At 39.6% G+C, this 21,767-nt stretch overlaps 2 protein-coding genes and 1 long non-coding RNA gene across 3 annotated transcripts in view; 1 reads left to right on the top strand and 2 right to left on the bottom strand.

Annotated features, from left to right (window-relative positions):
- The window catches only part of ift172 (intraflagellar transport 172), a 54,517-nt gene extending 45,669 nt beyond the window's left edge, over positions 1-8,848 (top strand). The window contains exons 40-48 of the mRNA XM_085246133.1: positions 122-238; positions 1,326-1,436; positions 1,554-1,673; positions 2,609-2,704; positions 3,045-3,104; positions 3,267-3,365; positions 4,033-4,186; positions 5,231-5,322; positions 7,333-8,848. Coding sequence (XP_085102259.1) covers positions 122-238; positions 1,326-1,436; positions 1,554-1,673; positions 2,609-2,704; positions 3,045-3,104; positions 3,267-3,365; positions 4,033-4,186; positions 5,231-5,322; positions 7,333-7,422 — 939 coding nt within the window. The 3' untranslated portion in view covers positions 7,423-8,848. The remainder of the gene's footprint in view (positions 1-121; positions 239-1,325; positions 1,437-1,553; positions 1,674-2,608; positions 2,705-3,044; positions 3,105-3,266; positions 3,366-4,032; positions 4,187-5,230; positions 5,323-7,332) is intronic.
- Positions 8,849-9,478: 630 nt separating this feature from the next.
- LOC146558261 (zinc-binding protein A33-like) lies at positions 9,479-10,966 on the bottom strand. The gene is made up of 2 exons (XM_085247762.1): positions 10,532-10,966; positions 9,479-9,898 (listed from the first exon to the last, which is right to left on the bottom strand). The coding sequence occupies exons 1-2, from the start codon at positions 10,964-10,966 to the stop codon at positions 9,479-9,481; spliced, it is 855 nt and encodes a 284-aa protein (XP_085103888.1).
- A 5,651-nt stretch (positions 10,967-16,617) lies between these two features.
- LOC146558260 (uncharacterized) lies at positions 16,618-21,469 on the bottom strand. The gene is made up of 2 exons (XR_014888580.1): positions 20,849-21,469; positions 16,618-19,573 (listed from the first exon to the last, which is right to left on the bottom strand). It is a non-coding gene; the product is annotated as an uncharacterized LOC146558260 (long non-coding RNA).
- Between the last annotated feature and the right edge of the window lie 298 nt (positions 21,470-21,767).

Here is a 21,767-nt window from a genome sequence, read left to right as displayed (position 1 = left end):
TCTGCTGAGGCAACACTTTTTTTTTTCTCTCGTGCTTTTTGGTCTTGTTTGCTCGTTAACAGGCCTCATTGACCTCATTTTTTCTGTCAGGCTTCATAATTTTTGTGTTGTGTTTTGTCAGACCTTTCAGATCCTCCATAAGTACATTGCTCTGTACGCAACACATCTCATCAAGGATAAGGAAGCTCCAAAGGCTGTTCAGCTCTACATACAGCACGGAGTACCACCAAACCCTCAGGTACACACACACTTCTTATAGCTAATTCCATTCCCCCCTAGTGGGTACCCTAAAGGTACATTATCCTTCTTTCACTGCGTGATAACCCAAGTTTCCTTCTTTAATGTAGAATATCTACTCTTATTTTTGTAGTCTTCATAGAAGGTGAAATTATATGAATATTCCAACCAAGTATCACAGCAAAATGTGTTATAGACATGCCAGTCCACCATGTCCATTTCACGCTTTGCCTCTCTGCTGTGGCCAGTTAGGCAAAGAAAAGATAAAGTAAGCATAGAGAGACCACAAACAGATTGGGGTGTGGTGTATTTTGTGCAAGATTTTGGCACGATGGGAATGTTTGCATAGTTTCAAACAACCCACATGTTTTTATGCAGTTCAGTGTTGACAAGATTGCATTGATTGCCAAGATTGTCGACTTTGTTGTTATGTACAGTGTGAGTCTCAGTTAGCACCACAAAAGCCAAATAGCTAGTGTTCTTAAGCATAATAAACCAATTTCTTCTCCAGTTTTTACCCACGCCACCTGCCTGCATAGCAGCATGCAGGCAGGCAGCTGCTGCAAAGTGAGCATGTTGACACCTAAGTTTGTGAATGCAATAGCTTGAGAATGAGACGATATAGGATTTTCAAATTGACAGCATAGGTGCAAATTCTCAGACGAGTTTGAAAGTAAAGGTCAGACAGCAGGTTTTCTGAAAATTACCCAAGATTTTCTAATTAAACCATAGGTGTATCTATTAGAAGGCTGAGGGGTAGCAGGTGGCACTGCCAGTATTTTTGTTTGCTATAAAGCGGTATTTACAACAAAACTCTATGTTACCTTAAGAGCTTGGAGCCCTGGTTTACAGATTTTTATGGTTCTTGAGTCAGTCAGTTCCAGATTATTTCAATAGACAATAATATCAGTGACTTTCGGAAATTATATTTACACAAATAAAAAGCAAACTGACTGTGAAAAGGCAGCTGTATTTTATTAAAAAAAAAAAAAGATATTTTGATTTCTATTACAGCCTTAACAACATGATTAAAAAGAGACATCTCTTGTTTATTATTTTTTACAAGCTTTGCCATTTTTTACAATCAGAACTTTAACATCTACAAACGCCTGTTCCTGGACCTGATTAACCTTCCCGACACCGATGGACCAGAGTCCTACCGCATGTTCGCCGACCTCCGCAATTTCTTCTTCCAACTGGTAAATCAAAATTAGTAAATGCCTTTATCGATCCATTTTAAAAAACATGAAAATAAGTTTGTCCTCATAAAATGCATCAATTTTAAATTTTTTAATTTCTGTTTGCTGTGATTTCAGTGTGAGAACATGTCCAAATCAACCGAGGCAAACACTCCGGCTCATGAAGATTTTGAACAGATGCTGCTAATCTCTCACTACTACGCCACAAGATCTGCTGCTAAAGGAGTCGAGCAGCTGGTATGAAAACGCAAACAGCACCTGCCTAAATACAGAATATTTAAGAATGAGGACATCTTTGAAAATGACTTTGTAAAAGTTGCTCATAATTGGTGAGAATTCAACAATAGAACAAAGCACTGTGAAGCCTGGAGTCTTGTGGTAACAGCATAGATGATGTTGGGCTAGAGAATTGACGGATGTGAAAACACCTTGTATTGTGGGTAGATCAACCATGTGAACTGCAGAAAATGTGACCAGCAAGGCAACATTTGCCTGCCAAAAGTTCTGTGTCTTTGCTCAGAAAAATAAAAACGTGACCAGATTTCATTTTGGTCCCAAGGTCATCTCCTGGTACACCTTGGATGCTACCAGTACTGCTTCTTCTATTTTTAGATGTCCTCCTGTAAGCTTCTTTCTGACCACCTGCACATTACCATCTGTGATGTATACTCGATCTCTGCCTTTCATTTTGGGAAAGAAGACAACGTCACCAGGAACCAGACACCACAGGACATTATAGAAGACTTCAGTGATGATAGTCTGACCTAAGCTAAACAGGAATCCATGAGGGGAGTTACCAAGTAGACAAACAAAAAGAAACTAAAAATACACAGAGCTCAATTTGCACAGGTGAACATAGTTGAGACTTGGCCAGGCAGTCTTAAAAAAGCACAGGAAGGATGCACAAAGAGGTAATTACCAAAATAAAACAGGAAGTGAAAACAGTGGAAGACAAACAAACAGATAGACGAAACAGGAGGAGACTCTAGAAAAATGTGAACACCTAGAAACACGAGTATGAATATCAGTTAAATTATAACAGGGAACAAGACAAAAAAGAAGACCATGTCATGGTACAAATCTAAACCTCTGCTAGGTAACTGATGATGATATGTAGGAAGCTTTACTTTGGGGTTTTTTAAGTGTTCTCTTCTTCTGCTGTGCATTTTCAGATCAGTATAGCAACCAAGCTCTCCGTGTCTCTGCTGCGTCACACTGAGCTTGTTGCTGCGGACAAGGCTTTCTATGAGGCGGGCCTGGCCTGCAAGGTGAGTCCACCAATTAGAGAGGATGAGGTGCAGCTGTTCTGCTTTGGTAGTGCTGATGTTTTTTTTTTTTTTTAGTTCCAGGTGCATGTTCATAGTCTAAAATGTTCCTCCTAGACCACAAAATTCAATGAGTTTTCTCCACAAAGTTGGTAATATTCCCAGATATTCAATGATTGAAGTACATTTAAAAATGCATTGTACACTTCAGGTAGTCCATGACTACTTACAAGCCTTTAACTCTGCTCTATTGGTGATTGGCCATTAGAGGATAATCTTTTTGAAGGAGCAGATACTCTCTCTCTGGTGTTGATTCTACGTGCTATGTTTTCAATTCTGGCAGGCTATTGGCTGGGAAAACATGGCCTTCATCTTTCTCAACCACTTCCTGGATCTGTGCGATGTATGTATTGTAGAAATCTTTATTTGTGACCTTTCCGTTATGTATTCCGTGAATACCAGCAAAATCCTATTATAACACCATTACACCATCTGAACTTCTAATGTGTAAAACAGGTGTAAAATTGAATCTTTTCATTTGTGATTGGCTAATTTTGTTGTCCAGGGCATTGACGAGGGGACTCTGGACACTCTGGACCACACCGATTTCCTAGACACCGACATTCCCTTTGAGGTTCCAGTTCCCACCAAACTCTGCGTCACAGTAAGACATCATCACCGCCCACCAAACACATATCCCACCGGATGCTGCGGTCAGACTGATAGATGAAGACAATATTGGTGATGTGCTACAAATCAGATCTGGTGCAGTTAGTGTCACATTCCTCTGTGATATTCTTTACAAATGAGCACAGATGACAGATCGCTCCATTTAAGCACCCAGTCTTAAGCTGCAGGGTCGCTGTAGCTGCAAATTAGAAAGTATCGGCAGGCAAACAGGTGGCCTGTGGGCTAAATCAGGCCCTCTTAACAAAAATCATACTTCACATTTTCCTGTTTATAGGTCACATTAAAGCTTGTTTTTATTAGTTATTTTTATTACCTTGGTTATAGCTTCTTAAATATGATGACCAAAATTTGGGGTGGTTTAGGAGTTGGGGTTAGAGAAATTGAAAAGAATAATAGTAACTATATAACAGCCCATTTAAGATTACTTTGTCCAAAAGTCTTCTTTTGTCTGAACAAGCTCAACCTATTCCTGTTTATGACACAGTCACTGAGTTTCTGTGTAGGAAACTCTTATCACTGCAGGCTGACATCACACAAACTGTATTTTTTTTATGTAAAAAATCAAACTCAACCTGACATGCAGCTCAGTTGCAATGAGCAATGTTTAGAAAAGCTGTCTGAAAACAGCGTGTGTGTTACAGGTTGCCCAGCGAGACCAGATGCGCGACTGGGTGCTTATGGTGTCCATGGACCATCGGCTCGAGCAGGTTCTGCCACGTGACGAGAGGAACACATACGAAGCCTCGCTGGTGGCCGCCAACACCGGCCTTCGCTCGATGCCCTGTGTCCTCACCGGTTAGACACACACACACAGAAACACTCAAGCATGTCCAAGACTTATCAAAGTTTTGTTAATTTCAAAGATTGAAAAGAGATCAGAGGGGAAAAAAATTGCAAACTGATGTGATGCAACAGAGAAAAGCAAAAAGCAAGAAGAAACGTTTCATCATTTATTTTGTGGAAAACATGAAATAATTAAATGAAATAAAAAATAATAATAATTTAATAAAAAATTGTGTAATTACCATAAAGTTGCAACATGTTCTCTGTTATTTGGAGCTTTTATAGTTTACCTGTTGTTAAACTTTCTTCTCACACCCATGATGTTTGCATACAGTGCTGACATTTACACTTAATCCACTTTGCAATGCACGAGATTTCACACACGCTTTAACGTGAGCAGGTTGATGTAATGAAATCTAATTTCAGGAAAGTGTAGAGCTGTTGTTTGAGGTGTTTTGGAGATTTAAGATGGATTTGTTCTCAAATAAATGTTTAATTTTCACCTCTGTGTTATTTGAAGAAGGTAATCTGTATTTAAGGGAGACCTATTTTGCTCATTTCTATCTTCATGTTTTTACTCTTGGTCTCTACTAGCGAAGCTTTTTGTTATTCTCTTATATATCTTATACTGAACCTTAGTGCAGCCACTCAATTCACCTTTTTTCTAGTTCCACAACCATAAAGCCAACGTTCTTTTGATTGGCTACCTGTCACAAAACAGAAGGTTTGATCAGCATATCCTCTCTCACTGTGAACAGCACTGACATGAAACTGTGGCCTTGTGTAATATTAATCCAGCAATAAAACAGTATATATGTGACAGAGAAAGAAATGTATAACAGGTCCACTTCAAGAACCTTCATTTAAAACCTAATGGACCATTCAACGATTTTCTTTCTTAAATTTTAATATGAAATGATAGCTACTGTATAATAGAATGCTATCATACACAAAACATGCTGTGGCCTTGCTGTAAGTGTTGATTCTCCAGTTTGCTGCGTGACTGTGCAGTCATACACAGCATGTAGTCTCGCTCTGTGGTGTTCCTGCTTTCAGGCTACCCCGTGCTGAGGAATAAAATCGAGTTCTCTGCTGCGGGGAAAGCAGCCAACAAGGAAGACTGGAACAAATTCCTCATGGCCACGAAGGTGAGATCAAACAGAGAAACTGGGTTTTTGTAAGCTGAGAAATTTCCGTGCATATAAAAACAACACAAACGGATCTCTCCTTCTTTCTGAATGAAAAACCTCAGGAGTAGGGCTGGGCCATATCATACTGTTCATGGTAATACCGGTATAATGTTGGGCAACGATAAGAAAATGAAATATCACGATACCCATAGAATATGGGTAAAACGTGCATGCGCAGTGCCTTTGTTCTCATAGACACGTGGCGGGAAAAGCATTTCGGCGACGGAGAATGAGAAGGGCGAAAGAGGATCGTTGAATGAAACTGATGAACCAGAATGTAAAAAAGCTGCAACTTCAGTGGTGTGGAACTGGTTTGGCTTTCATCCATCAGATACACAACAAAGCACTATTTTTGGTAGAGCATGCAAGCGGGCCGTCGTTATTACCGTGTTTTTTGTAAAATACGGCACACTTAAAATCAATCCTTTGATTCTTCTGAAAATCGACAGTGCCCCTTATAATCCCGTGTGCCTTATGTATGAATTCTGGTTGTGTTTACTGACCTCGAAACGATTTTATGTCGTACACGCCGCTCAAAAATCTGTCCAATGTTTTAGTACGACTTTGCTAAGCTATGAAGCCGCACCGCTTGATGGATTGTCGGAGCATTATGGCTACTGTAGGCAGGAGATACATACTGTGCATCAACATAATATTACTGTATTGTGTGTATAACCTCTTTTAAGTTTTGTGGATATTATACATGGTTATGCTGAGGATATGTCGGCCAGTTTCCACTGGAAATTCCTTTTGGTTAAATTTTCAGCAAGGAATTTGCATTTGCACTGTTACATTTTTATATAACTTTATTGCACATAAAAAACAGCTGCTAGTTTAAGCAAAAATACATTGATGGGTTTTTTGGGTTTGTTTAACATTAATAAAGTTGTGGAGTCGTAAAGTAGTTTATCTAGTGTCAATTATACCATCAGTTATATCGTTATCGCAAATTTTCAAATGTATATCGTGATAAATATTTTTGGTCGTATCGCCCTGCTCTACTCAGGAGTGTATTTGACTCCACAGGGACTGTAATTAAATGCAGTGTCATTCAAGGTTTTGAAGAGTTTTGATTAGTTTTGAGGAACTCAAAACTAATCAAAACTCCTAAAACTTACCCAGATCATCTGTCCTCAACTTAAAATTGGTTGAGAGAGAAAGGAACTCCCATCATGGAGCAGTACTCAAAGCTTTTCTTTTCTTTCTTTTTTTTTTTTTCAAAGCAAAGGCATGAAGAAAATGTTTCTTTCAGGTTCAACTCTCTTTGAAACAGCGCTGATCTTTAGTGAAAATGCTAATGTTGGATTGTAATTTATTGGATTCATTATAACTAGAAAAAAAAAACATAATGGTGCATGAGTTAGAGCTCAACACTTCTTGGCTTCTTATAACTCTAAATTGTATTTTACTGTTGATTATAGCATGTTTGTGTTACTTCAAGATGTTCTGCAAAAAATAAGATTGGCTGGGCACCACCACCAGTCATTAGGCAGTTGCTGGAGGCTGCTGGCTAGTTGCTAGGTAAAATCGGTCACTAAGAAGGCGCTAAACCAGAGACCTATTTGACATTGGTATGGTCTGCCAATTGGTCGCAGAATACATATTTTATCATAGCAATCAGTGGTTACTTGGGGCCACTGGCCACCAGCTAGAGACCAGGTCTGGGTGAATGGGGCTTTAGCGTTTGAGTTCACTTAGCAACTTCTAGCAGCTACTCATTAACTGACTTGGGAATACAAATTTTTCCCCTGCGACTGGTGGTTCACAACTGGCAAAGCATGAAACTGAGGCCTAACCTTTCTGAGTCTTACAATACTGAATTAGTTCATCACATTGAGAGAAATGAAAACAGTGGTGCTTATTTGAGTTTGAATCAGCAGATGAATATACATAGCATCCTTACCTCCCTTCTCACGTGTGTTTCCTGATGGGCTGTTGTTTGTGTTTCTCTCCTCCACCTCCCCACAGACCACTCACAGTCCAGAGTGTCAGGACGTCCTCGAGTTCATCAGGCAGTGGTGTGGCGGCCTGCCGGCGTCCGGATTCTCCTTCCACTGATAGAACGACCTGCAGCTCTGCCCTGTGCCTTTTCTTTTTATTACTCTGTTACACACTTTGAAACACCTGCTCTTCCTTCTATTCTTCCTCATCTTTTCTTTCCGCAAATTCAAACATTTCACAGGAAACCAACTCTTTTATTGTCCCCAGAACTTTATCATTTTTTTACTTTAAAAGTAGTTTCTAAGCCCAGAGGAGAATACACAATCCCTTCATTTCAGTTTAAACCAGTTCATGATTTTCTTCTTTAAAAGGCACCTTAAAAGTATAGTTAAACTGTTAAATGTTATGTGTTACATGTTATATGTTAAACCGTTGTATGTTAAACTGTAAATTGGTAACATGATAATAAAAGTACATATAAATGACTTTGAACCTTAACAGTTGACAATTTAAGAATTCAAGAAATATATTTAGTGCTTTTTTCTGATTCATTTTTCTGATTTCATTTCTCATTCATCCGCTAGCAGCCTGTTAGAAAATTGAAATGACTGAGAAATGTAGCACTTTGAGCCGATTTAGCAGTTTCTGCTCGTTTCTGGTCATTAGAGTAAGATACCAGGCTGACAAGAGTCAATAAGCATTTTTCTAACATTACTAGTCTTAGAATTTGACCACTGTCAGAGCAAAAGCACAAGATAAAAACTCGTAAGTATTTATTAGAATTCAGGTTCACATATTTCTGAAGCAACCTCAGAAAATCAGTAAGGAGCTCGAAAATGTTTCATAAAACAGCTAACAACAAAAAAAATAGACAGTGCTGAAAACACAGAAGAAAAAACAAAAACCTGTTCATATGCTCAGTGTGTGTTGGCCCCAACCACAAGCCCTTTTAGTTCCTGAGCAAAAACACACAAAAAAGTGATTTCCTGAAGCAGCTCTTGTGCTGTAGTTTAAGTTAAAAATGAATAAACTTTGTTGGGGAATAATTTCAGCGGCGGATTAATTCTTGTTTGGTGCTCTACTGAGAGCGGTGCAGAATCAGAACAAACTCAACATCAGAGCTCTAAAGCACCAAGGAATCCGATGCATCGGGATGAAGTGATGCTGTTTGCTTTTGTTTTTTCCACGATGTTTCATTTTTGTTATTTATTTTATCCTCTGACTGGTCAGTTTATCCCAAGGTGCAGTCACCATGGAAACACATATCATCCATCTAGTTGTTTCTATGTATTTTCTCATCATCAGAAGGACTTTGTCTCAGGTTTCCATCTGTGAAGGCTTTCTCCTGCAGCAGATATTACAATACTTAATAACCTGACACTATAATGCTGTGGCGGCGGTTTAGGACTGTTTAATGTCTGCGGACTAAATTGAGTTATTTTCTCTGTGAATGTTTTTCAGAGGCCAGTAATGTTTGGCAAAGCTTTTACTGAGTGTTCAATATGGAATATACTTTGTTTAATAAAGTTGCAATATAAAAATGTTCAGTGGTTTTCTAAGCATTCATCATATCCTGCTTCATGCTTCTTTGTGACTGTAATGAGTGGAACCACATTCAGCTTTATGTTAAACCATTAAGATGTAGATTTAGCAATTTTAGCATTTTAGAAAGATAAAAACAGCTCATCATCTGAAGCATAGTTGATGTTGATTTATTTAGATGTAAAAGCCACTGTGGTGGTGTGCAGAGGCAAAACTAGAAAATATATGTCATTGTCCAAAGCCTAACCAAGCTAACTAGCTTTAGCTGATAACTTGGTACTCCACCATCATCCAAATATGGATATTTTGACCGTATCTGAGCGCAATACTAAAGGCTTTAAAATACTAGTCCACAAACCAATAGGTCATTATCCTCTCTGTTGGAATCTAACAGGTATTATTTAGTAATATTGTTTCAGGTAGTATCTTTAATAGGCGTTTATCACTTGTGCCTATAACTGGGAACAGGGCCTCGGTGGAGGTACATGAGTTGGAGTATATGAGACTGTCGAGATCAGAGAAACTCAGCACCCCTGTGTCACAGTCCAAACAAACTCTGATCCTCTTGATCCTATTCCTCACTGAAAGAACAGAGACTGAATTTGATGGTGAGGATGCTTTGTATTTACCTTTACAAAACTCCATTGTCCATAACCCAGAGTGCGAGCCTAAATGTCCTTTCCTTTTGACTGACTGGTGCCACGCCCAGGATCCAGTGTGAACTGTGTCCAAGTTCAACTTCCCAGCTGTGAAGTCCTGAGTTAAATCCCTGAGAGCCGAGGGTGATGCAGAAGCTGTCAAATCTCTCCGGGTTGTTGGGACACTCTACTGTCCGTCCCCGTTTAACACCACTCAGATCTTCAGACAGGTTGAGTCTTGGGTGGGCAGTGTTTGGATCCAGAATCACAGGAGTATACGAGCTGGCCTCAGCCATCTTGTTCAAGATGTTGAAGGTCAGATTGCCCAGGTGTTTGGCCTGGTCCAGCAAAACTCCTAGAAGAAGCTCTGGATCACCCATCAGGGGCTGCTCCTGGACCTGTTCTGCTGTAGCCTTTGTTAGATTATTCTGTTATTATATGTTACCTTATATATGTAATCAAAGTAGTTGAATTAGAATACTGCTGTAGATCATATTATACCCTTTAATATAGAGTGTGTGAGCTGTATGTAGTTTAGTTCTCATTATACTTTTGAGTTAACAGAACATATTCACATATTAGTTCATTAGATAAATGTGCATCACTCTGTATCCTTGATCTGCTGGGAATGTGTTACACTGTTTTCTTGACATGCTTAATTGTTGAATCATGAAGAGAAGGTTGTAAGCAGGAGACTCTGTGTCTAAAGACAGGGGAGATAGATAGACCACATTCCACACCCCCACCTTACAGAAAGCAGAGAAACAACTGCCGAGGTCATAACTTAGGCGCTGTAACAGAGAAAAAATGTGATGTTTTGGCTTTTACGACTAGCTGGGGGCCACTAGAGAGTATAAAAAGCTGAGCAACCCGTCACCATTTTGAGACATGTGCCTGACCCTCTGGTAGCATCTCTCCCGTCCGGACGTTGTAATGCTCTGACTGTTGAATTGTATGGAAATAAATGATTGTTGATTGAGCATTTATACACCGAGTATTGTCCCTCCTTCAGCCCAAAGATTCAAAGAATTGGGAGATTTCAACACCTTGTAGTTGTTTAAGAAGAAGGTGTCTTCAGCTCTCAGCTCCTCCTCTGTTGCTCTGATAATTTGCGAAAGAGCTGCTATCTCTCTTCTCAGAACCTCCATCTTCTCCTTCAGCACCTCACGCTTCCACCTTTCTTCTGCACTCACAGCAGCAATCCTGGCCTTCTCTTCCTCTTCTAGAAACTTGTGAAGCTTCTTGAACTGATCACTCTCCAGTAAAAAGGCCTCACACAGATTCTTCAGTGCCAAGTTGCAAGGTGGGTGTTTCTTCCCAGATATGCGCTTACAAACAGGACACTCGAGTGCTTCTTTCCTTCTCCACCATCTCCGGAGGCAGACTTTACAGAAGCTGTGGCTACAGGAAAGAAGAACTGGATCTTTAAAGATATCACAGCACACAGGACAGTGGAGTTTGGCCTCTGATCCGGAGGCCATTTTCTCTCTGAGTGAAGCCAAAAACACAACGAGCAGGTTGCCAAAAGTGTTTCGCTTAATTCTATAGCAATACTTCCCGTCGTGATTTCACTCGGGCTGCAGTATTCCAGTTTGGCTCCCTGTACCACCACCCCGCTCAGGTGCAGGTTATGTCTGGTGCGTCTCCTTCCAGTGGAAACATAATAACTTGAGTGAGTCAGAGAATGGGAGGTGCTTTCTCAGTGGTTTTCCTCTAAATGCTCAGCTGTAATAAACCAGGGGTGTATTTCATTCCTCTGTGTTAGCGTAATTGGTTTGATGGATACTGCCATTTTCCTTCAGGGCACGCTGACTCATGCTGGCAGACTGATCTTGGATCTCTTTGCCAGTCAGAAACTAAATACATTAAGCTCAAGAGTGTGTTTTTAGTGTTTTAAAGGTTAACGCCACCAGTTACAGATCATGAGGAGTAGGAAAGGTTTTTTGAAACCAGGGGTTTGGTTTAGTTTAAGAATAAATAAAATATAATTTTATTTCTTTTAAATGCTCAGTGTAGCACTATCCACTAACTATAATGCTAAATGCTAATTCTGTAGTACAAAATTTATATGTGCAGACATAGTTGGGAAATTTATTCAATTTTTAATTCCATTTTAATGCACTTCAGTTTAAAACCACAACAAAACCACAGCAAATGTAACCGTCAGATGGTCAGAATTTAGTGTGAACAGCATGAAAGCATGGATCCATCCTACCTACCTCGGATTAAAGGTTCAGGATGCTGGTGGTGGTGTGAGGATGTGTGGAATATTTTCTTGGGGCTTGTTACCAATAAAGCATTATTTAAATGTGACAGCTTATTGCCGTATGTTATTGCTGACCATGCCCATCCTTTTATAACCATAGTGTGAAGCAGGCCTACAGGACTGTGGTGCACTGACAGGAATAGTAAAATATTCATAGAAGTTGCACAAAAATTTGAAGACTACAGTTTTGAAAATACAACCGTGAGCATTTTATCCTGCACTTATTGCAATACATTATCAGCTAACTGTCAGGCTTAATTAGCAAGCTGTCTTCATATACCATATGGATGCACAGACACACATATCTGCTAATTAGCGCCAAGTAACAGTCTAATAAAGCACTCGAATTTCATTTTTTTATAAGCTTCTAAACATGTTTTTTGATGCTGTAAAGTTAACCATTTTAACACAGGAGTCTGTGGAGACTGCCTTATTTTTGGAGCCAACCTTAAGTGGCCGCTAGACAAATTGCAAGGAAGGCAACTGAGACTAAGAGAACAAAAACTAGAAACAGTGGCAACACAAAGAGTACTGAACAGAGACCACTGCAGTCAGACAGGGAGCAAAAAGAAACTGTGGAGTACATACAAACAGTTGAGCACCTGGATGATTGACACCAGTTGGGAAAGGTTCAGGGATTACAAAACAGACGAGGAAATGACAGAAACGGTGGCACATACTGTTGGTTTTAGACCTTCTCTTTTACTGCACTCTTCTTCTGAAGTTAGTTATTTCTTATATAAACACTCTTTTTCATAATTTTGAAACATTGCAGCAGAAATATGAATTTCCTTATGTTTGAGCATGCACCAAGAAATCCCAAATCCAAGTGACTTCTTCAGCCTCAGTGTCTGCAGGTTTGCCCAACCTTACAAACAGTACACGTGTATAATGACTGAAACTAGCACCATTGATGAACAATGGGCTGTGAGGTCAGTTTTTTGATCATTAATATTCAAACTGTCATTACCATTGATCAACAACCACTGATCAATCACAATTGATCAATGAGTACCATTCACAGAGAGTAGGGGAATGGCTGCAATCACAGCATTTTAAGATGGTGAAAGATGTACCCTTAGGCCCCCTCCTCGATTCAGAGACGGTCTTCCCCTTTTCACGTAAATGGCCTCCCTGACCTCCCGCTCAAAAAAGCGTTCCTCCTGTCCAGGATCAGCAGAATCAACTTTCTGGGACTTCAAATTTAGGTTTCATGAGTTCCAGCTGAGTTCAGTCTGGAAATCCAAGCTTGGTGTTAAACCTTTAACAACAAACAAATAAATCCTAGCACAATATGCAAATACAGATGTACAGTATACAGATGTTTTTTTTTACCATGTTCATACCATAATTACCAAGCCCTTATATAGTGGGATGAAAAAGTTTGGGCAACCTTGTTAATACTCATTATTTTCCTGTATAAATCGTTGGTTGTTACAATAAAAAATGTCAGTTAAATATATCATATAGGAGACACACACAGTGATATTTGAGAAGTGAAATGAAGTTTATTGGATTTACAGAAAGTGTGCAATAATTGTTTAAACAAAATCACGCAGGTGCATAAATTTGGGCACCACAAAAAAAAAAAGTACGGTAAATGAAATCAATATTTAGTAGATCCGCCTTTTGCAGAAATTACAGACTCTAAGCACTTCCTGTAGGTTCCAATGAGAGTCTGGATTGTGGTTGAAGGTATTTTGGACCATTCCTCTTTACAAAACATCTCTAGTTCATTCAGGTTTGATGGCTTCCGAGCATGGACAGCTCTCTTTAACTCACACCACAGTTTTTCAATAATATTCAGGTCTGGGCTGAGATGGCGGTTCCAGAACGTTGTACTTGTTCCTCTGCATGAATGCCTTAGTGGATTTTGAGCAGTGTTTCAGGTCGTTGTCTTGTTGAAAGATCCAGCCCCGGCGCAGCTTCAGCTTTGTCACTGATTCCTGGACATTGGTCTCCAGAATCTGCTGATGCTGAGCGGAATCCATGTGTCCCTCAACTTTGACGAGATTCCCAGTCCCTGCACTGGCCACACAGCCCCACAGCTGATGGAACCACCACCATATTTTACTGTAGGTAGCAGGTGTTTTTCTTGGAATGCTGTGTTCTTTTTCCTCCATGCATGACGCCCCTTGTTATGCCCAAATAACTCAATTTTAGTTTCATCAGTCCACAGCACCTTATTCCAGAATGAAGCTGGCTTGTCCAAATGTGCTTTGGCGGCTCTGTTTGTGCTGTGGGCGGAGAAAAGGCTTCCTCTGCATCACTCTCGCATACAGCATCTCCTTGTGTAAAGTGCGCCGAATGGTTGAACGATGCACAGCGACTCCATCTGCTGCAAGATGATGTTGTAAGTCTTTGGTGCTGGTCTGTGGTTTGAGATTTTGGTATCAATAAAATGACAACAGTGCCCAAATTTATGCACCTGCCTGATTTTGTTTAAACAATTATTGCACACTTTCTGTAAATTCAAAAAACTTCATTTCACTTCTCAAATATCACTGTGTGTGTCTCCTATATGATATATTTAACTGACGATTTTTATTGTAACAACCAACGATTTATACAGGAAAATAATGGCTATTAACAAGGTTGCCCAAACTTTTGCATCCCACTGTACATTCAACACCTTATACACCTTATACATTCAACTATTATCAACTACAGTCAGTGACATTTCATTATGGGGAGTCTTGACTTAAACCAGCTGCTTGTCTCCCTCTTTTAAAGGATCTTTAGAGAGATCTTCGGCTCTTCAGGAAACAGGATTATTCTGGTTCGGCTTATTAGGATCACACTCGAGAAAGGGTTTTAACAATGAGTCCTGCGTTTCTCAGCCTCTTTTATTCGTTTTTATTGTGAGAAGACTGAAAAGCAGCTCAGAGCTGTAAAAGCAGAAAGATTTGTTCATCTTTCTGACGTTACGTTTCTGATTAGTTCTCTGGTTGGTGATTACAAAAACACCAGTTTGTTTCTGCTGTTCTCTGTAAACATTGTATAAATCAGTAGTTAGACCTCAACATGAGTCTTTAGTTTAATTTAGTTTAGTTCATACGCATGATACAATAAATATCAGCTCAAAACTGGAAAAAACAGTCTATTGCTAAGATTCTTTCACAAAGGTTTACTGTGAATATGTTAAAATCAGCTTTATGTGGTTTTGTGTGTTTGTGTGTGTGTGTAGGTGTGTGTGTTTTCTTTTTTAATGTAGCTCAAATCAACCTACTGAGCTCCATATTTTTTGTTTTGGAGTAGCTTTGGTTCAAACTTATTCATCCTTTACTGGGTCTTGGTATTTGGATTGGTACTTATAAATGTTTCTACTTTGAGCATTCAAAGTGCTTTATTCTACACACCATTAAGAGCTTTCTATTACTGCATGTTCACTCTATGATGGATGTACTGGGACCCATTTGGACTTCAGTATCTTGCCAAAGGACACTTGGACATGGATTGGAGGAGAAGAAGCGAGCCCTCAGTTCTTTTTAGCTCCTCTCCCTTTAAGACCACCTTCTTCACAAACACAAGATTTAGCCTGCAGGTGGGTGGGGCTTCTATGCTATATAACTAGCTAATATGACCATATTAGGGCGTCTCACTGTTCTCAAATAATAAAATAAAATCAACAGAGCATTTAGAGGAGTTTGAAGCCTGAGCTTTTGGCTCACAGGAAGTCCCTACATCATTATATGAAGATTTTGCCATTTAATATGGAGATCCACAACTAAAACTGTGTGACAGAAGTTAAGGTAGGTTCTCATTAAATATATAAAAAATGAAACAAAAAGAATAAAGACAAAAACAAGGTCATTTTTTAAATTGTATTTTATTGTTTAGCATCTTCATAAGACACTCTTGGGTATCATTATGTCCCTGAGAACATACAATAGACAAACAGCACGCACAGACACATAACACTGACTGCTTTGAGATCATTTAACCACAGTGCTTGAACAGTTGATCCGAGTATATAAATCTTGCAAAATTATACCGCAGCCAACAAATAAAACACGTCTATAGCAGAAAAGTGCAAAAGCTGTGAATAAGGGTGGAGGGAAACTGCATCACATTGATTTGGTTACTTTTATTTAATCAAATGCGAAAAAAAAAATACTGGGATAAAAAGAATTCAGCCAGAGGATAAACTATAATGCAATCGTGGTGTCTTTTTCTGCAGTGCGTGTACATTAATCATCTGTTTCATCTTTCAGCTGTCAAACCCAAGATCTAATATGTGCTCATATAACACTCACAATCCATGCGTCCGTATTTTCCCACGTACATGGCAGTTTCTGAAGAAGGAGAAGGTTTTGTTTGTTTGTTTGTTTGTTTTTTACAGATATTTTAGCTCATCTAAGAAAAGCCCAGAGTTAAGCAAATTTCCAGTATAAGTAAAGTAGCTGTATGGGACAGAAAAAAACAAAAACGTGGTTCTTTAAATAATTTAACAAGCTGAAATCAATTTATTTGCAAAATTCACAGTCTGAAGAAAATACATTAAGATGCACCAGAGTGATTAAATTCACTCTCTGTGCATGTTCAGAACAGCATACAGTAAATATCCAGTGTACGACCTCCGTTCCCAGCAGAGGAACTATACATCCTTGATCGATACACTCTGTGTTTGGGGACAATGCATTAGTAAGTGATAACTCGGGAGACTTCCTGTCCTGCTGCTATCCTTGTCTCTACCGTGAATCAGAAAATCTTCACCTACATCCGTGTAATGTATTCTCTTATTTCACACAGAGCAAAAAGTGCTTATTGGACAGCAATAATTATACAAGCAAGCATTAATTATACTGGGAACAAAGCCTGGAGGTGCTGGGAGTCCGTTTTTTGTGCTGAAGTCCAAAAATATCCTTTTTCTATGAAAGATTTTAAGCCTAAAAATCTCTTCCTATTTGCATTACTTGCAGTTGCTCTGCTGCTGTTTTCCATCCAATATCAGAAGGCTTTATCCTCTTGTATAGTATTTATTGGCCTTGTCTGCATGTCAGAACCATAACAAATGAGACCCATGTGAAACACAGTTACTTTAATCACAATCCTGCAGCACTGAAGCAAAGCATGCCAGGGTGGATTCATACAGGCTGACAGGAAATTAACAGGAAGCACAGGAACACCGTAGCTGCACTTGGTTCTTATTAATATTACATGCTACATGTTATAGACATGCATGTGAGTGAAGCATACATTATTAAAGCCTCCAGCAGACCCGCTTTGTCCATACTTTTAATTCCATTTTGAATTTTAATCTGTAAACACAGGGCATTAATTAGTGGTGGGTATTAACCCGGCTGCTCACACCCTTTTCCATTTTTTTCAAATCAGTGCTTCCAATCTCATTTAAATCTAATCTCATTTTAGAACATAATTAATCAGATCTTTCAGTGAGGACATTAACTAGACCTGCATGTCAGACAGCTTTCAAAGTCTCAAAGACTACAAATTATAGTGGATTTCTTAGGATTTAGGAGGCTGATGTAAGCGAGACGCAACAGAGCAGCGATGGTAATGAAAGCAGAATGAACTGATGTGTTCTGCTGATGTTAACGAGACATTTTTAAGTGTTTATCTCGCGTCTTTCAGCGTTATCTCGTTCATTTAATTAGTTTTTGAGGATTTTTCCTTTACCTGAAGTTGAGGATAGAAATGATCTGGTTGGATTTAGGCCTTTGTAAATAAAACTACTGACTAGTTTGATCTTGAAGTTCATTATTAGTGAGCATTTAATTGGGCACAATCTCTGGACCAATCTCTGTATATACTAATTCTTTGAATGCTCACTGGTGGTTGGCATTCAGTTACAAAATATTAGTCCCTTCCTGCAGCTCCCCATGGTTGAAATGGTCCTAATTCTGCCAGCCAGTAGAAATAAAAGTCATTTCCTCAGTCTAAACTGGGCCAAATCTGCACATATAATACTACTCCAAATTTGGCACATGTGAGTATGCTGATATTTAACCCCAATTGGCACAACTCAGCTAGCTACAAATATGACTTTTGAAAACAGTTGCAATATGTGGCATTAGACACTTACAAGAGCCTGGAAATGATAGCACTTTATGATAAACTGTATTTAATCATTTAATTTGATAGGAAAATCAATTAATATTACTCTCTACTTATTTCTACTCCAGTTTCTCTGATTTCCAATTGAGATTAAAGGCAAAAAGCACTTATTTCAAATCTTTTGATTCAGGTTTCGGAGAACAAAAGCAGAACCGTAGACCTATCCATCCACCCCAACCTCCTCCTAATACTGGTGCTATAATACTACACACAGACTAAATATAAGCTCATGTAATTCAGACACTAGAAGGCGCTGTCATAGTTAACTCTTAAATATGGATAGGGTTGTAACGGCATGAAAGAAAAATATGAGGACAATCTTATATCTAATAATTTTTAATAAAAAATAATAAAGGAACAAAAAAGTCATATATATATATATATATATATATATATATATATATATATATATATATATATATATATATATATATATATATGTGCACTAGTGGTCCGTGGTGGTACTGCAGCGTCTTACCCAGTCTACCGTCAAGACAGCCATGTTAGAGAAACTGGAAACTGGAAATGCATCTTTACATCTTTGCATGACATGAACAGTCAAATAAGTGTTTGTAATGGCTGATATTTGGTTGCTCTCTTGGCATTCACCGCGTGCCTTAATTGTATGGACATTTAAATCAAGGTCCGCTGTGAACACGAGGAGTGACAACCCATATTTCTCTTATTCCCCTTTGTTCTCATCTGACTCACAACATCGTGATTTTGTACAGTTTTCATACATTTATTGCTTTTTTTTTCAATGCAGCTGTGGTCTTGTGCACCTCGCTTTAACGTTTCCAGTGAGTCCATTTTTACCACTGTTTTTCTTTTCTTTTTTTCCCCAGCACTGCTCTGTCCTACTAGAGCTTTCTCTGTCCAGCTTGACTGAATCACTTCCACTTTATTCCTGTCCTTATCTGTCTCAGTAGTTTTTCTGCAACAGCAGCACTCCAGAAAATAAAATTGCTGCCAAGTTATCAAGCGCTGAGGGGGTTCCTCTTTAATGTATTTCTATAAACAGATAAACAAATTTCAATATATTGAGCTTGTAAATCTCCCATGACACTCAGTGGGCTATAAATGTATTAAATATCAATATAGTGAACGCTTTATTGTCACCGTTGGGTTATATTGACTATGACTGCACTGATTATTTATCATGCCTCCGCATGCTGCTAAAACTGCCTTACAAATTGAATACAGCTGATCAAATTACACTGACAGCAACATTTATGATGATATTGGTGCTGATTGTACTAGATATTGTGAATGCAATCTATTGACAGCGTTATAATACATTATTGTTAAAGCAAAAGAGTGGTTCGTTACAATAACGGCAAGGTTTTTTTACTCAGCTCTGCTCCTCTGCAGTGCTTTGTCTCCTCCTGCAGTCCACACACAGAGAGGCAGCTCAGGAGGACCCTGTAGTGGTCCATGCATAGGCGTAAATGTGACTGTGTGTGCATATCTTTCTTTTCCCTGAGATGTAAATGGGTGCAGTGTTAGAAGTGGTTCAGTGACAATCAGTTTATCCGCTGTGTATATGGACAGTTTGCAGATTTTAGCCCTGTGACTAAAAATTATGTCAAAATCCATCCAAATCATTTGAATATTAATCGCTTCAATCTCCTCCTTTGGCTTCTAGCATACTTGAAATAATGTCATCTCTACTGGTATTGTCATTTCATTGGCTTAATTTGGCAGAAGTTCCACAAAAAGTGTCATCTGAAGGATTTCTGGAGGCCTGAAAAAAAAAAAAGATTAACATTTGTTCAATGTAAAATGATTTTTTTTTAACATCATGTGACCTCCCTCTGTTTTTTTTCTTCACCCTTTTTTTGCTTTTTAGTTGCGCTGCATGCAACAGTAATGCATCTTCAGCTGCATTAAACGCAGACATGGTGCTCACTGAAATTGATTGACCGCATGGAGCAAGTGTAAAAATCTCTGCAAATTGATTTTCATACCCCCGGATGAGTGGAAACCAATAATGGCTTACTGGAAGACTGGAGGGGAAAATGCATTTGGAAGAGGCCAAAAAATAAAAAATAAAAAATCTAAAATAATACAGTATATGTGTAAAAAGTATTGCAGAGATGTGCAGTTTTAAATCATTAAAAACACGGCAGCACTGCGGACCATTAAAGCATCATCCTCCATTATCTGGCAGCAGCAGCCATAATGTACGTTCTTATACAGCACTGCATTAGTGACACAGCTGCAGGGGAGGAAGCTGCTGCTGCAATTTTACTTCTCATCCCACATGAGTACACCATCCTGTCAGCTAAACAGAAAAAAAGAGGAGGGGGGCAGGGGGGCATCAGGACATGTAGCCTCTTCTTTTGATTTGTGCAGATGAAAAGCAGCAGCATCAGCATCATCTGTGCTGCTCAGCGGCTCTCCGGCAGAGAGGAGGACCCATCTGCAGCCTCATTAACCGCTGAAATGCTAATGACCCAGATAGCTCATGTAGGCTAAAACTGCAGAGAGGAGGGAGGGGGTGGATGGTTGCCTTTGTGGGGGTCGGGCGTGTGTGCGTGCGTGTGTGTGTGTGTGTGCTAGAGCTTATATTGAACATTTTTAACCAATACACGACTGCAGGCACCGAATAAGTCAAATTACAGTCTGTAAAAACTGGTCTAACAGACAGTAAAACACAATAAAGATTTCCGTTTTTGCGTTTTTCCAATTATAACATCAAATTTACCAGAAAACACCACGGCCTGCCAGAGTTAAATATTACATCTGGTGCAGTATTTGTGGATGGATTTGGGCGTGAATGCAGAATTTGGCTCTTTTTTTCGCAACAGAAACAGAAAAAAAGAGAAGTTCCGCAGAGCACGACAGCACACTGCGGCGTTCGCAGGAGCAAAACGCAGATGAAAGGGTTTTTAAACACACACACACACACACACACACACACACACACACACACACACACACACAACGCCTATAATACCTTAGCTTTAAAACGAACAAATGTGCTGTAAAAGTGTGTAACACCGAACAACAACAATACCTTTCAGCGGCAGGGTGCAGGATAAATGGCGCAGGTATCTATTTCTTTTGCCATTACAGAGCACGTTCTTATTGTTTGATGTTTAAAAATAAATAAATAAAAAGGCAGCCCAGACCTCCATTAAACACACCGACTCTTGAGGCTCTGTGTGCCCGGTGAGAGAACGATGTAAACCGGCTTTATTTGCAGCTTGGTCCGCGGTCCTCTTCTCTGGAGGTCCTCCCAGGGATGGGATGCTGAGGATGCGGAGGAAGCGGAGGGATGTTGCGAGGGATGCGGAGGTCGGACCGTCCTTCTTCTGCACACGAGCTGAATAGGCGGTATTTCTCTCTCTCTCTTTCTCTTTCCAGAGAACACTCTTTAAAGTACAAATAGTCCAGACCCATAAAGAGTACAAGAGTCAAGCAAATATCCCGAACCCATCAAAATCAGGTTTTGTGCGTGCTGGGTGCAGTCCGTGTAGCTGTACGGCAGGATGGAGGGAGAGAAGTTGGGCGCAGTCAGATGGAGAGAGGATAGGGGAGGGGGTGGTCCTCTGAAAGAGAGGGAGTCAGATGAAGCCGGGTTTTTACATCCTCAGTTTCAGCTTCCAGCTCCGTCCTCCCTCCGCTTTTCATCCGCCCCGTCCTCCTCTAAGAAAGGAGGGAGGGGGGAGTGAAAGCATCTGCCTCACCAAACACACCGAGTGAAACAAGCCCCACTCCATCTGACCATAAACTGTCATTAATTTAATCCAAATGGCTTCAAGGAACAATGCAGCTAGCCTCTGTGCTAGTATACGGACACCCAAAGCTACATTTTAAATGATGATGTAATTCCCAAACCAGGCGCATTCATCAGCCTCTGCTCTCGTGTTTTCAGGCTTGCTGTGAGAATTTATAAACTCGTCTACAGAGATTTGCTTATTGTACTTGAAATA

The sequence above is a fragment of the Mchenga conophoros genome, linkage group LG15 (assembly GCF_057382185.1).
Source record: "Mchenga conophoros isolate Kocher_MC1m ecotype Shallow Benthic linkage group LG15, M_conophoros_male_GT1.1, whole genome shotgun sequence".
Classification (NCBI taxonomy): domain Eukaryota; kingdom Metazoa; phylum Chordata; class Actinopteri; order Cichliformes; family Cichlidae; genus Mchenga; species Mchenga conophoros.
Note: the sequence above shows the minus strand (reverse complement) of the source record. Positions and strands in the feature narration are given on the sequence as shown.

Excerpts from the sequence above, each read along its gene's own strand:
- LOC146558261 (XM_085247762.1), bottom strand. The coding sequence starts at position 10,966 with ATGGCCTCCGGATCAGAGGCCAAACTCCACTGTCCTGTGTGCTGTGAT. Across the intron at positions 9,899-10,531 it reads TCTTCTTAAACAACTACAAG|GCTACAGCAGAACAGGTCCA; the intron begins GTGTTGAAATCT and ends AATCTAACAAAG.